Here is a 15,614-nt window from a genome sequence, read left to right on the forward strand (position 1 = left end):
CATGGATCCACAAGGATCCTGCATTGTGAGCTGAATTCTATGCTTCATCCAACCCAAGGCCCTGATGTGTTTAGGAACAAAAGCAAAGCTTAATGAATCCTTCAGGTTACTTTCATTCCTTAATCAATTTGCTATACAGCTCAGTTAGACCGTTTCCAATGTTTATTTCTTTTCCATTATCAGTTTTTTTTCTACTGGAATTATCTTCAGAGATATCAGTAACTTATGACAAATATTTGATTCATTGATCAGTATTTGACAATCTCAAGCTTTCCAGTTTTAGCTTCTGTTTCCTCGCTTTCTTCTCTTCCTTCCTTCCCTCCCTGCCATTCACCCTCTTTTCTTCCTTTTTTTCTCTTAACTTTTTAATCATAAAAAGTTCAGCATACAAAACCAGAGAGGGAGCTGCAGAGGATCCCATCCGTGTACCTATCTCAACGTCAACACTTGTAAATTCACATTTCATCTACATATTCCGTCACTTTCTCCTCCTCCCCAAGACTATTGAAGAAAATTCCAGACATCATGTCATTTCATCTGTAAATATTTCATTATGTATCTTTAAAAGATCTGTCTTTTAAAGCCATAAATTACTATTATCATATCAAAATAAGCTATTTCTTAATATTATAAAATATCCAATCAGTATATGCATTTCTCCTATAATCATTTTCCATCTCTCTCTCTTACAGTCTGTTTTAACTGGGATCTAATTAAAACCCATTCATTTTGATTAGTTTATAAGCCTTTCAACCCTTCTTTAAACTGTACTTTTCTCCTGTATCACTTTCTCCCTTTTTTCTTGCAATTCTGTTGTTGTTTATCTTGTATCAGCTATAATATAAACAACTAGATTGTCTTCTAGCATTTTGTACTGTCTGGGTGCTGCTAACTGTATTCTCGTGATGTAATGTATCATATTTCTGTGTTTCTTATAAATTAGCAGTGAGATCCAGACCACTCAGCCATGTAGACTAGGGAGGGGTTGGTAACATAGGTCTTGTTCTGCCCAGGCCTGTTCCTGTATGATGTTTTACTGGAACACAGCCAGGTTCATCATTTGGGTATACTGCTCCAGGGGTAGAGTTGAATATTTGCTAGTGGCAGACTTGAGTAGTTGCAACAAGGGTTTCAGGGACCTCAAAGCCTAAAATATTTCTGATCTGGCCCTTAATAGAAAAAGCCTGCTGACCCCTGCACTAGAGGTTTCCTCACATACAGGGTGGGTGGATTTTTAGGTGTGTATTCTTTCATCAGGAGATAATTGTGTTTGCTTCTCTCTCTCTATGCTGTTTGTTACCATTCAGTTCAGTTCAGTCGCTCAGTTGTATCTTACTCTTTACGACGCCATGGACTGCAGCACACCAGGCTTCCCTGTCCATCACCAACTCCTGGAGCTTACTCAAACTCATGTCCATCAAGTCGTTGATGAACATTAATTCATTGACTGACCCATGCATTCAGTGAAGTTGCCAAATGCTGACCCTTTAATTCTGTCATTCCCTCTTTGTGTACTAACTGGAGTATTCCTATAATAAGAAATTTCTCTGGATTTCTCTTTTTATCCATTACTTCCATAATGACCAGTTTTCCCTAGACAAATTTTGAGATTCTAAATTTTGCTCCAGTGATGCCGTAAAATGACTGCTTTTTCAACTATGTCCCTGTTTGGAAAGCTAAGGAGAGAAGGCTGTTTCCTGCTGCTTTTATTTCTCAAATGTGCTAAAATTGGGCACGTTCACAGGTGGCAGTGGAGACCAGGGCAGTCATAGCCTGGATGGAAAAAATCCCCTTCGTGCTGGGTGGCAACCTGCAGGGGGGCGAGCTGGTGGTGGCCTACCCCTACGACATGGTGAGGTCCCTGTGGAAGACACAGGAGCACACCCCCACGCCCGACGACCACGTTTTCCGCTGGCTGGCCTACTCCTACGCCTCCACCCACCGCCTCATGACGGATGCCAGGAGGAGGGTGTGCCACACGGAAGACTTCCAGAAGGAGGATGGGACCGTCAATGGGGCTTCCTGGCACACTGTGGCCGGAAGTAAGTCTCTGATGGTCTTGCTGTCACCATGGGGCCCAATGAGAGTGGACTGCTGGATGGAGGTGGGGGGGATCCTGTGGTCCAGCTCTCCATCTATCCTTGTTCTCAGCAGAGTAGCTACCGTGATTAACCATGTATAAGGTGCGAGCACTCTGCATAGACTCTTCTTTCACCTCCACAATAGTCTTCAAGCAGATGCGTCTTACTCCCCTTGTTATGAAAGAGGTAACCGGGGCTTTGAGATGGGGAGGGATCTGTCCAGGCTCCCAAGGAGCAGAACTGGGATCTGTCTGACCCTGTGGTCTACTCTTAGCTGCCAAGCTGTTTGGATGTTACAGGGTCAGAGTTGGTAAGCATAGTCTTAGGGGAATTATTGTCCAGAAAAGCAAACCCAGCGAAGGGGTAGAGAGCACACTGGCCCTGCAGCCAGGGCACTGTACCTGGAGCCATTCCCACTGTGGGAGACGCCCCGTGCTGCCAGCCCTTGGAAGGTGGAGGGGAGCAGTGATCCCATGCTCAAGACTTTTTCAAATCTCTCGTTCACTGGAGGCTCCCCTAGCCCACCAGGGTGTCTGGTCAAAGTCCCATTGTTGTGATGCAGGGAGTGTGATGTCCTGTCCCCAGCATCCACTGAAGACAGAGAGGAAGCCCAGCAGAAACTTCAGGGATTCTTTGGCCCGCAGCCAGAGGACCTCGTGGTCCAAGTTTCAGGATAAACCCTTTGTTTCCTGGGTCAGGGCTGCTCCTGGCCTAGGGTTCTCGAGTGAGGAGAATTGAAGACATCACATTCCCTAAGGTGTCTCTGCATTTGGATGGCAAGACCCCAAACGTAATGTTCATTGCTTATTTTCTTGACTTTGTGAAAGTTGTTCAAACTACTCCGTGTCAGATAGACCTCAGTTCAAATTCTAGTTCATCATGTAAATGCTGTGTGACTCTGGACAAGTTACTTTACCTCTCTGAACCCCCGATTTTCCATTTGTAAAATGGGCTTGATGTTAATGGTGATGATAATGATGATGATGATGGTCACCCTGGGACTGTTGTGAGGATGATGGAGATGGTGGATGTGTGTTCTATGTCTTGCTTGTCAGCAACACTGTTATAAATTCCCACCCCTCCTCTCCCCCCTCTTCTAGGAGTGTGCTCACCATGAAACCTCTTTTATGAGCATATCCCTGTTCTCTGTTTTACTCTGCTAATTCACTTTAATATTATTTTCCCTTTGCTAGAGATTCAGCCTTCACAAACTTTTCAGGTATGTTTCCACTCTGGGGGAAAATTTTTTTTAAAGAGTAGGCATATTTGTTCCCTTGGCCATTTTAAAAAAATAAAACATGCAGAAAGCTTGCCATTTTTTCCTTGGTTACATACCAAGCAGAGTTGTTTTATTTTTCTCCATTGTGGTTTTGCTCTGTTCAAAGTAAAAAAAAACAACAAAAACCCTAATTATCAACTATCAATACCCCTAGCCCTGTCTATCAAGAAAAATATCCTAATAGCCAAAAGCATGCTTGCTTGTTCAGTTCTAGCCCTAAAAACCTACGATAATCTTTATGAGAAGTATATGCTTAGTTTTTGTGGCCGCTGTGACTAAATTAGGTTCGGACGCTGCAGAATTTGTCAGCAGCAGGTCAATAGCACCGTTCTGAGAAGTCGGTTGCTATCTAATCACACAGGCAGCATTTGATTTGTTTCTATCCATTATGTTTTCCATTATGCCGGGGACTTTTGTGGCAGAGCCATGTGGTGGCTCGAGCCTTTTTAATCATTCTTCCTGCAGGCGGTGTGATGAAGCCTGCAGATTCATTTCTTTGTAGACTAATGAGATGCGATTTCTAATTTGCTTTCCTTCCCCAGCCCCTCCACTCACTCCTTCTTTGTGTTCGGGTCTTGCTGGCTCATTAGCAGTGTTGACAGGTCTTAGCTAGTGGAAGTGGGCCGCTGGAAGCAGGGTCCAGTCCCGCTCAAAAGGCACATCGTTTGCCATGTGTGTGTTTCAGCTCCAAAGAGATCTGAACCCTTCTTTGTGTCAGCTGCCGTCCGGCGTCCTCTCTCCGACGAGGAAGGCAGATGTTGTGACAGCTCTGGGCACACGGCGCTCTAAGGAATGTGCTGCCCTGTGTTCCCGTATTGGAGCCGTGACTAGAGCAGGATGCCAGGCCGAGGGAGAACACAGAGGAAGTCTCGCCATCCCAGCCAGGACCCGAGGCTTAGGAAGCACTATCTGGGTCACCCCACACCTTCTGCCCACACATTTCACTTTCGAAGCCATTTCTTACCCAGGATTCTCCACTGCACTGCATTCATTAAAGGACTGGAATTTGGTGTTAACCATAGCCTGGCTCAGGCTTTTCCACCATTCTCCTGGTTTCTCATCATTTTACCAATTCTTCGAGCACTTCCGATGCTGTTGAAGATACACACTTATTGCAGAGGGGCATCCCAGGTGGTACAAGTGGTAAAAAACCCACCTGCCATTGGAGGAGACGTCAGAGACATGGATTCGATCCCTGGGTCGGGAAGATCCCCTGGAGGAGGGCATGGCAGCCCACTCCAGTGTCCTTGCCTGGAGAATCCCCATGGACAGAGGAGGCCTGCATGCGGCCTACGGTTCATAGGGTCGCAAAGAATTGGACAGAAGTAAAGTGACTTAACATGCATGCATGCATGCACGCACTTACTGCAAAATGGCAGGCCCACCTCAGAGTTTTAAATAGCACATGTATTTATTTTAGTACTAACAAGGTCTAAAGGCTGGGATAATGAGATGTGTGTGTGTGTGTGTGTGTGTGTGTGTGTGTGTATGTGTGTGTGTGTGTGTGTGCTGGAGCAGTCCTGCGATCCAAGAGGGCCTGCCTGTCATGCTGCTGTGTGGGCGCTGTCCACGGGCCTCCCTGCACTGTCAGTGATTCCACGCCTCAGGTTCCACTGAATGAGCTGGCCTGGCGTTTTGACCGACCTCCTTCAGCCAGACCAGGCCCTGCAAGGGATTTTCCATGAACCTGACATTGTTCCAGCCTGCTTATCCCCCTGCTGTCACTTTCCATATTTTATCACAAATGTGATCAAAGGTCCATGGCTGCTGACATGTGAATGGTTCAAATCTGGGATCTGGTAGAGAGAGAGAGGCCATATGTCTTGTACCATTTTGTTTGTGACTTGACTGATTAGGCAGCAGGTTGATACAGAATTGCTCTTAACACCCAAAGCCATGATTTTTAAATAGACTTTTGTGCTGCAGGATGCTCCACTGAGCACTCGGAAGAGGGAGGGAAGATGGGACAGGTGAGGCTGGTGGAAGCACAGGAGGACCTTTTACCTGCGTCAGCAGAGAAACCAGCCCTGCTGACTTCTGCTGTCTGTGGCCTTGACTCTCAGAACCCAGGGAAGGCTTGGTGAAGGCACCTTCTGCTGGGGAAATCCTCCTGGATGTCGCGTAGGACACAGCAGCACTGTGTTCTTACTAATCACCCTGTTCCCCAAAACTGAAAATGTTGGGTGGAGATCTCCTGAACTTCATGCCATCTGACATTCATTTGTTCATTTTGCAAATGTTGGGTACTTTAATGGGATGGGGCCCCCAAAAGATATGTCCAATTCTTAATCTCTGGAACTTGTGTGTGTGACCGTATTTGAAAAATGGGTCTTTGTAGGTGTCATTAAGGATCTCAAGATGAAGTCATCGTGAGTTACCCAGATGGACCCTAAAATCAGTGACAGTTGTCCTTGTAAGGGACAGACGAGAGGACACAGACCCTGAGAAGGCCCCATGAAGACAGAGACAGAGATGGGAGTGGTGTGGCCACAAGCCAAGAAACACCAAGGGCCATTGGGAATGGAAAGAAACAAGGAAGAGCCTTTGGTGGGCGTGTAGCCTTGCCAACACCTTGATTCTGGACTTCTGGCCTCCAGAACTATGAGAGGATAAGTTTCTTTGCTTTAGACCACCCAGTTGGTGGTCCTTGGTACCAGCAGCCCTACGAAATGAACACAGGGACCAAGTCCTGTTGTAGGCATGTCAGGATGTATGAGGCTGTCTGCTCTCCAGCCAGGTGGTGAGGGCATTTGTCTTACAGTCCCTGAGCAGTGGTGAGCAAGTTCTAAGCAGGCGTTACACACACCTGGGTTCAAACCCCAACTCTGTCCAGATGCGTGATTGTGGATACATTCCTTAATGCATTCCTAGACCATTCTCTGCCTCAATCCTCTTATTTGTGAACTTGGGCTACACTACCTACCTCTCAGCTGGTTTATGATGAAGAGTAAGTGAGCTTGGCCGCAGAGCACTAAAGACAGGTTCTGGCTTATGTCAGAACTCAATACATGGTGAGATGGATAGCTATGTTTATGAGTTAGAATAGACAACTACAGGTTTCATTCCACAGTTACAGAGCTGTAGCTGAGGGCAGCGTAACGACTGAGCTAAATTTAAACACTAAAAATCCACATTATTAATGATACCTTTAAAAATAGCAAAATAAAAAGCAATAGAAACAAAAGAGAAAAAAGACAACAAGAATTTGACAAAATAAAAAAAATGGGGTTTCTCTGATGGCTCGGTGGTAAAGAATCCATCTGCCAGTGCAGGAGACATGAGTTTGATCTCTGATCCAGGAATGTCCCACTTGCCGTGGAACAGCTAAGCCCATGGGCCACAGCTCTAGGCCTGTGCTCTGGAGCCTGGGAGCTCCAACTACTGAAGCCTTCAGGCCCGGGAGCCCGTGCTCTGCAACAAGAGAAGCCACTGCAGTCAGAAGCCTGCACATCATACCTGGAGAGTAGCCCCTGCTCGCTGCAACTAGAGAAAAGCCCGCACAGCGACAGATCCAGCACAGTCCAAAAGTAAATAAATAAAATGATTACAACAAAGGTAAACAAGAAAAAGAAGTGAGACCTCTATCCTAAAAATAGGATTAAACTGATTTCAATAAAATGAAAATGTTTTATCTAGAAGACACTTATTTCAGTCCCCCTTTTCTCAGAGATGTTCTGCATATGCCTGTCTTCCCCATAAACTGTACCAGCTGCATCTTGCCTCTCTCTCTCAATGCCCACACCCCCGCCCCTTCCTGTTCCCCATCAGTTGCTCTAATTAATGTTTTGTGTAGAGTAGATACTTGATGCCTCCTTGTTCAAATGAAGTCCTCGGAGTTGTGTGTTTGAACATTCTTGCTGTCTCTCGTGCCCCTCTGAGCACCGTGAAGCTAAAATGTTACCTGGTTGGCTTGGCAGGTCTCAACGATTTCAGCTACCTTCACACAAACTGCTTCGAGCTGTCCATCTACGTGGGCTGTGATAAATATCCACACGAGAGCCAGCTGCCCGAGGAGTGGGAGAACAATCGGGAATCCTTGATCGTGTTCATGGAGCAGGTATGACGCGGGCACACGGTGGGGACGGGGGCTCGCTAGGGAACGAAGCCCTCGGGATGGCCGAAAGCCTGGGGTCAAAATTCGTACCATCATCCTGGGCTGGCGACTACAGTGTCGGAAGGAGCTGTTGCCTCTGAGCTCTGTGTCAGTGTCAGTCGCTCCCACTGGTTCTTGGTGAGTGAGACTACTTCGGGGGTTCCAGATTGCTGCTCCGCTGGGAGGGGTGATCTGTGTCCAGTCAGCATGCCCAGGCTTCTGTGTTCATCTGCTAGGTCTCACATAACAAAGCACACAGGAAACAGGAGAAGGCTGGAAGTCCAAAATGAGTGTGTCAGCAGGTTGGTTTCACTCCGAAGCCTCTCCTCTTGGCTTACAGATGGCCACCTTCTCACTGTCCTCACATGCTCTTTACTCTGTGTGCGTACACTCCGGGTGTCCCTGTGTGTCCAGGTTTCCTCCTTTAATAAAGACATCAGTCAGATGATAAAGCCCCACTCTTCTGGCTTCATCAGTTCTTTAAAGATGCTATCTCCAAAAGCAGTCACCTTCTAAGGTACTGGTGGGGTGGGGACTTCAACATATGGATTTGTGGGGGACACAGCTCAACCCATAACATCAGCTCAGAGGCTGAGGACTAACTGCTGCAGGGAGCGGGGTGCCACCTGGGAACAGCTCTAAATCATGCCAGCTAGGTTCTGCTTGGAGCTGGTGAGGATCTGCTTGTAGCCAGTAAGGAAGCCTTGCCATCTGTGCTAGAACCTTCACACACCTTTCTTTTCTTCTGTTCTCAATGACACACCTGTCTTGTAGCATTGAGCAAAATGGCTTTAGATTTGTACTAAAACTAGCCAAGTAACATTCATTCCCCACTAAGGAATAGACTCACAGAAACCGGAGAGATAAAAATGAATGTTGAATTTCGGATGATTCTACCATGACTCCCATTCATTAGGAAGTAAGATGCTGAGGCTGTGTTGGGAGGTTGCCCTTCTTCCATGGGTGGCTATAGGTGAGTCAGAAGAAGCATCTTAGCCAAGGGCTTGGGCCACCAGCTTCCTGATGCCTGCACCTCCACATGGGTGGCAGAGGTTGGCACCAGGTTATAGCAATAGCATCCAAGCCTGATCCATGAGGGTCCTGCAGCCCACAGTGTACCTTCCTGGCAGAGAAGGCTGTGAACCTGTTCTCCCTTCTTGGGGAGCCTTGAGTACACTTTCCATCCCCACTCTGGAATTCTGTGGGGGAAGGCTCTTTTTTCATTTTGTGTATACAGAGAAAGAAGACCCTAGTTATTCTAACGTGATGATCCCAGTTTAGCCAAAGAGCTTCCTGTGAATAAAATGCCCAGGCATAGCAGTGCATGTAAAGAATGTCATTGGAGGTGATGGTATGTCACCTCGGGTCTTCAGATGGGGAAACCCAATTGGTGCGCATCACGTGACCCAGCTCATCAATGGAAGGGCCCTGGGGACTGAGCTGTGCTTTACAGGAGGCTCTTTGAGTCTTTCCCCTCCCATTCGATTCTTAGAGTCTATTTTGTAAGTCTGTAGAGCCCAGGAAAGTCGAAGTAAGTGTATCGGTAAAAATTAAATCCCATTTTTACAGGATATGTTTTTTGTGAACCTTCTCAGATCCTAATATTTTCTCAACCTCTGGAGCATTTTAACTCTGGTGGAAGACTTTCCAGTAGATGGACCTGAAAGGAATACAGAAATTTACACACCAAATCCACACAGAGTTGGGGAGCTTTTGAGCCAGACGTGGCTCTGAGGGGGTTCTGGGTAGCCCTGGGCTGGCAGTAGGTTTATAGCCCCCGTTCACTCTTCCGGATGGTCTGTGAGCACCTCTGTTTCCCTTCATGTTCACCGAGTAGGTCCATCGGGGCATCAAAGGCCTGGTGAGGGATTTGCATGGAAAAGGAATTCCAAATGCTGTTATCTCCGTGGAAGGCGTTAACCATGACATCCGAACAGGTAACTGTGTCTGTGAACTATTTCTCAGGAGGAAATACCCAGGTTCTTGAAGTGTTTTACTTGAGTTAGAACCACAAGGTGAGGTCCAGAAACTTCGTCCTCTGGTCTACCTTATCCTCTCTTGCCTCCAACTTTCCACAGGAGACCCTAGAAGCCAGGTGTTCAGCCTCTGCTTTCTGGCTTCTCTCTGTCCCTTATTCAGGTGGAAGCCAGACGCTCAGAGAGGCTGGAGGACCCACTGAAGGTTCAGGAGGCGGGTGGGGCGTGGGTTGAGGTGTGTGAGCAGCTGCATACTGTGTCCCTGCTGGCTCCAGAGCTCCCGAGCTGGTGGGAGGGCAGCCTGCAGACACCGGGCACCTGCCCACCGGCTGCCTTCTTCTCTGCTGATCAGAAAGTTAGGTGAAAACACGCCCAGGCTTTTCCTTGCACCCCAGGACTCTCTTCACCTGGGATGGCAGTTGGTGTGTTCAAGGGGAAACGTGAAACAGAGACCTTGACTTTCGATGGACAGTGTTGGTGCCACGAGGCAGTGAGAAATGTGCGTGGCAGAGAATTGCTTGGATGCCTAAATCAGATTGTCAGCAAGAGTTCTGCTGGAGATGGCGTGCCCACAGGCATGTTCAAACCAACACACAGAGGTTTTTGTAGGGGGTGGGGGTGACTTTATAGGATGCTGAGTCTGCAAGGCAGACGCTTTGCTGTCAGCGGCAGTGAGCAGGGCGCTGGGTTCTGCACTGGCTTCCCATGGTTGCCATGACAAAGGACCGCAAACGGTGTGGCTTAAAGAAACAGAAATGTATTCTCTCTCTGTTACGTAGGCCAGGAGTCTGCAGTCCTGGTGTCGGTGGGGCTGTGCTTCCCTGGAGCCCCGGGAGGGTCCTCCCTCAGCTCCTCCAGCTCCTGGTGGCTTTGAGTATTCCTGCGCTTCCCTGGCTGCATCACTCCAGTCTCTGCCTCCGTTTCCTCCTGGCTCCTCCTCTTCTGTCTCTTCTGAGGACACATCATTGGATTTAGGACCCACTTGTGTAATCCAGGCTGATCTCATCTCAAGAGCCTTAATTACATCTGCAAAAACCTCTTTTCCAAATAAGATCAATTCACAGGTCCTGGGTAGTAGGATGTGGGCCATTGCAGGGTAGGGGGTGGGGCTGCATCACTGGACCCAGGGCAGGTCCTACACCTGCCCAGGTGTAGAGAACGGATGCACCGTCAGCAAGAGGAAGGAAATCATGATTGTCATAAAAAAACGATTTCTTCAATTGCAAACACCCTTGAACTGGGAGAGGTGAGACTTGACACGGCCTTGGCCTGACCTGTGCCTAGTGGTCTGAGAGTTTACCCTGGGCCCAGGCACCCAGCTGCCCTGGTCATGACGTAGCGTTTCCCAGACGCACAGGTAGAGGCTGAACTGGGACTGAGCCAAGGGTTTGAGACTCTCCATGCTGTGCCCTTCCCTTGTCCACGCTGTTCCTCCCGAAGGAGAGAAGGGGCCTTTTCCCCACTAGCTGATCACATGCATGGAGACACTGTCCTCCCTGAAATGATCCCATTTGACCTGCGAGGAAGCAGAGGCTCTGGACAGGGAGAGGCTGGGATTCAGTACATGTAAAGAGTGTCACCCTGGCCCAGGTGTTCTTCGATGCCAGGCTGCCCACTCACATGCCTGACAGAGAAGGACAATTATCATGTCAATGGTTGACACGCATCTGAAATGCCATGAAATAGTGGATGGTGTGATGCCCTGAATCACCTTCTCTCAAGGTAGTTAACCTGTTTCTTCACCCAGCCGTTATTTCCTGAACATCGTACCACTTGTCCTCCAGGTTCTTACAGCTACTGACCACGAGGCTGCACACTGGGTTGCATGGCACTTGGTACATAGGAGCCCCACTAAACTGAACTGAACTGAACTGAGCCCTACATAGACAGGTGTACACTGGTCCATTCATTCATTCAGTTATGCATTCATTCGCTCAACAGAAGCAGGTTGTAAACCTGTCATGGGCCAGACTTGCAAGGGAGAGGTGATCCTTATGGATCAAATGGGCTGTCTGATCTGGTTCTGCCCAGGAGTTGTATTTTAAACATTATTAATAAGCTCCTGTAAAAGAGTGATCCGTTAAAGGGCCTGGAACATTCCTTGGACCATTAGCGCCTTGTAGGCAATGTGAGAAAATGAGAGATTTAAACAGAGTGGGAGATAAAATGCCTGCAGGGCCCCATAAGACAGCAGAGAGAACTCTGCCTGATGAGCTCAGAATTTCAAGCCCCTGTCATCAAGGAGAGTTTTGATGAGCTAATGGGAAAGTCAGCTCGCCCTCCCTTTATTCCCCCAAAATAATCTCGGAGCACCTTCTCATTACAGAGGAGTCCCACATGTCATGGACGGTTCTTCATTGTGTTAGTTTCAGGATTCTCCTGTGCTCCACATAAGCTCTGAATCTGCCTTGATTTCTGTCTGAGGCTTATGTGATCTGACAAGTTTTATTCCAGGAGAGATTTTGCATAAAATAAGCAGGTGTACGAAATGGAATTCCACAGGGAGTGAAGTTGGTAAGGATGCTTTCTAAATGCATGTAAATGTGCTGGCCCAACATCTGGCTCAGAATGCCACGTGACTGTCTTTTGTTCGGGAGACAGTAACCCAACCTGCTAATGAATGGCCCTCCGTTAGGACCTGGCTTGTCCCTTCCATCCGCCCATGCCGGGCAGTGCCAGCTGGGTGCCAGCCTCCCCATACAGCCCCACAGAATGCTCCCCCCGAGCACACACCTGGCAGGGCACCATGATAAGTAGGCTGGCACACCAAAGACAGGTGAATCAGGAGGGTGTGGGGAGGGAGCCTTCTGCTGTTGCTGGGAGAAAAAGAATCCCAAAGCCATCTTATAAATCTGAATTAGTGGTGCTGACAAGCATGTATTATTTATGGATTTCTTTCACTCCTCTGGCTCCCTGAGCACCTCCTTTGGTGAGAACCTGGGCTGCCCCTTCCCTGGGGGGTTTCAAACTGACCTCCTGTGTGTCCTCAAGGTGGACACTCCCACTGAGAGGCCTCACCTCCAGGGGCCTCCATCAGGGTAGGCAGCCGTTGGCAGGTGGCCAGTTCCTGACCTTAACTAATCCACCCCTGCGTTTATGGGGAGAAAGTACCCACAGTAGTTGAGACGTAAGGTGTTCAACTTCTCACAGAAATAGGACATTTGGGTTCATGTTTGCATGACTGTTTGTCTTCATCTTGCTCAATCCAGCTGGCCTGCTTGGAGGACGCACTATTGAAACACAGGGTTAAGTGGGAAAGAGGAAGCACAGGTCGTATGGAGCCCAGGGCTCAGCACGGGACCAGGACAGGACAGGGACGCTACTCACACTCAGGTCATGAGGTCTGGAGGGGCAGGTGTGCCTGGGAGCTGAGGGTCTGGAGGAATGTCTCAGAGGGTGACTGCCCTGCCCAGGAGGTAGGGGCCATCTGATTAACTGGACAAAAACGACCGGACGCGGCTCTTGGTCTCTGAAAAATTATGAAGTGACATTTTATGTAGTTGAGAACCTTGCATTTTCACTGGAGAAAGATGCAGGTGCTGAGAAAGACAGGGAGCTGCCCACCTGTGTTATATGCCCGGGGCTCTCACATTGAGACCTGTTTACCAGGTAGCGGACTCTGCAAACGTGTGGCGAACAACTGCCTGCATATTTCATTTTTTCACAACATCTTGTGCTTTCGTGAGCTCACTGAATGCATTGCATGGGACGGCTCAGATAAATAAGAGATTTGTGATATCAGTTTAAACGTGGTGCTTCAGAGTGTTATGTGTGTGTGTGTAAGATATATATTCACTCACACAGAGAGTTCTCTTCCATCCATTAGAAGACTTCTGGACTTGTTCAGATGAGTAAGCCTTGCCCAGGCCTACATAGCACTTGATCAAATCCAGCCTTTTCTCTCTAGACCGGGCAGGACAGATTGTCATAAGTGAGAAAACAAACTTGGCCCTGGAAGACCAGCTGATCACTAGCTGTGTGACCTTGTGTAGACATGACACTTCCCTGGGCATCTAGTTACTCCTGTTGAAACAGAGATTGTCATACAACTTACCACGGAGCTTGACTTGGTCGGTCCAGTGGATTGGCACCTGTCTCATCCTTCTGTGTGCTGCGTTGGAGTTGACATTTCCTTTTTGGTCCGTCTAGTCAAAGCTATGGTTTTTCCAGTAGTCGTGTATGGATGTGAGAGTTGGACCATAAACAAAGCTGAGCACCAAAGAATTGATGCTTTTGAACTGTGGTGTTGAAGGAGACTCTTGAGAGTCCCTTGGACTGCAAGGAGATCCGACCAGTCAATCCTAAGGGAAATCAGTCCTAAATATTCATTGGAAGAGCTGAAGCTGAAGCTCCAATACTTTGGCTACCCCATGTGAAGAAATGACTCACTGGAAAATACCCTGATGCTGGGAAAGATTGAAGGCAGGAGGAGAAGGGGCTGACAGAGGATGAGATGGTTGAATGGCATCACCGACTCAATGGACATGAGTTTGAGCAAGCTCTGGGAGTTGGTGATGGACAGAGAAGCCTGGTGTGCTGCAGTCCATGAGGTCGCAAAGAGTCGGACACGACTGAGCAATTGAAATGAACTGAACTTTCTATCGCAAAGCCTCCTTAATGTCAGGGGTCCTAGTGATCTCAGCAGGTGTAGGTCCCCTGGGGAGGAGTGGCCTTGGCCTCAGACCTTGCTTGATTCAACAAGGATCTAGCCTTGAGCTGAGGATGGACATGGGTCCAGTTAGATCCCTGTTGGATGCCTGATCATAGATGTCACTGAGGGGGTTGGGGAGAAGGCAGGGGACACTGCCTGCAGTGTGTACCTGCCCCTGAAGCTTCAGTTCTTCATGGAAGACCATGGAATGAGGTGCAGACCCTGGGTCCTCCTTCCAGGTCACTTGGCCCAAGTCCTCTGTAGCCTTTTCCTTCTCTTTTTCAGAAGTGAAGAGCCCCACCCTCATACTACTATTCTATATTTATAGCCATGCTAAGGGAAGCCAGGAAACCAGGCACAGATGGCTTTTCAAGATGGCATTCTGTGGCAAGGGCATACGGTTTAGAAGTTCAAGTTCATAATGAATGGTGTGTATTGTCAGAGAGAAAGGAATGTTAGCGATCATGTCTCCATCTCTGCTCATGCATATTAACCCTGCAGGGAGCCTACACCCCAGTCCCCTTCCTGTTAAAACCATTAAGGTAACGTCCCAAAAGGAAAACATCTCGGCGTCCAAAACGCACTAAGAATTTGCATCTGCCGGGGCTCGAATTCCACACTGCCTGCCTCCAAGTCTCCCCCTGGCCAGGAGGCTGGTCTTGGAATAACAGGGCTGGTTGGTTATCTGTGTTAGAAAGGGGCTGCTCTCAATTCTCCTGTTTTCTTTTCACAGCCAGTGATGGGGATTACTGGCGCCTCCTCAACCCTGGAGAGTACGTGGTCACAGCCAAGGCAGAAGGTTTCACCTCATCCACCAAGAGCTGCATGGTCGGCTATGACATGGGGGCCACGCAGTGCGACTTCACGCTCAGCAAAACCAACCTGGCCAGGATCAGAGAGATCATGGAGAAGTTCGGAAAGCAGCCCGTCAGCCTGCCAGCCAGGCGGTTGAAGCTGCGGGGGCGGAAGAGACGACAGCGAGGGTGACCTCTCAACCCTTGAGTCATGCCCCGGACCCCTGCAAATTAAACCACCTTGGTTGTAGCTCCATAGAGGACTCACTCCTTGTTGTTTTCTCTGTAATCCACGAAAGCCTGGGAGTATGTGTGCACTGCAAGGCTGGTTCCCAGGGTGGGGGACTTAGGATAGTTTTTTTGTTCCCATTTATCCAAATAACTTGGGCAAAGCAGCAGAGGAAGGCTGGTAGAGGTGAAATAATTCAACAAGCCAACCTGGGACTCTGAGAGAGAGAGAGGGAGGAGCTTGCTTGTTGAGGGTCTCTGGGCTGTACAGGAAAGGAAATGGGTGCTTCTCCTGTTGGCGTGACAGTAAGAATTTCCAGTGCATTTGCAATTTGCACAGTGAAAATGGCAGCATTCCCGGGGCTCTGCTGTCCCAAATGTTACCAGCTGAGATGCTCACAAGCATTCTAAGAACCCACCTTCTCTGGCCCCAGGACATGCCGAGCTGCTACAGATGAATCCTGCACTCTGTTGACAATAGAGACATTACCAAGTGAGCATCAGTTTGCCTC

The 15,614-nt window shown here is 48.4% G+C and overlaps 1 protein-coding gene across 6 annotated transcripts in view; it reads left to right on the forward strand.

The window, feature by feature from the left end:
- The window catches only part of CPXM2 (carboxypeptidase X, M14 family member 2), a 132,740-nt gene extending 117,610 nt beyond the window's left edge, over positions 1–15,130 (forward strand). For all 6 annotated transcript variants that reach the window (XM_081573405.1, XM_081573406.1, XM_081573407.1 and 3 more), the window contains 4 exons: positions 1,745–2,042; positions 7,278–7,417; positions 9,291–9,390; positions 14,814–15,130. In XM_081573405.1, coding sequence (XP_081429531.1) covers positions 1,745–2,042; positions 7,278–7,417; positions 9,291–9,390; positions 14,814–15,067 — 792 coding nt within the window. In that variant the 3' untranslated portion in view covers positions 15,068–15,130. The remainder of the gene's footprint in view (positions 1–1,744; positions 2,043–7,277; positions 7,418–9,290; positions 9,391–14,813) is intronic.
- Positions 15,131–15,614: the final 484 nt, after the last annotated feature.

The sequence above is a fragment of the Giraffa tippelskirchi genome, chromosome 2 (assembly GCF_054371585.1).
Source record: "Giraffa tippelskirchi isolate mGirTip1 chromosome 2, T2T-mGirTip1v1.2.pri, whole genome shotgun sequence".
NCBI lineage: Eukaryota > Metazoa > Chordata > Mammalia > Artiodactyla > Giraffidae > Giraffa > Giraffa tippelskirchi.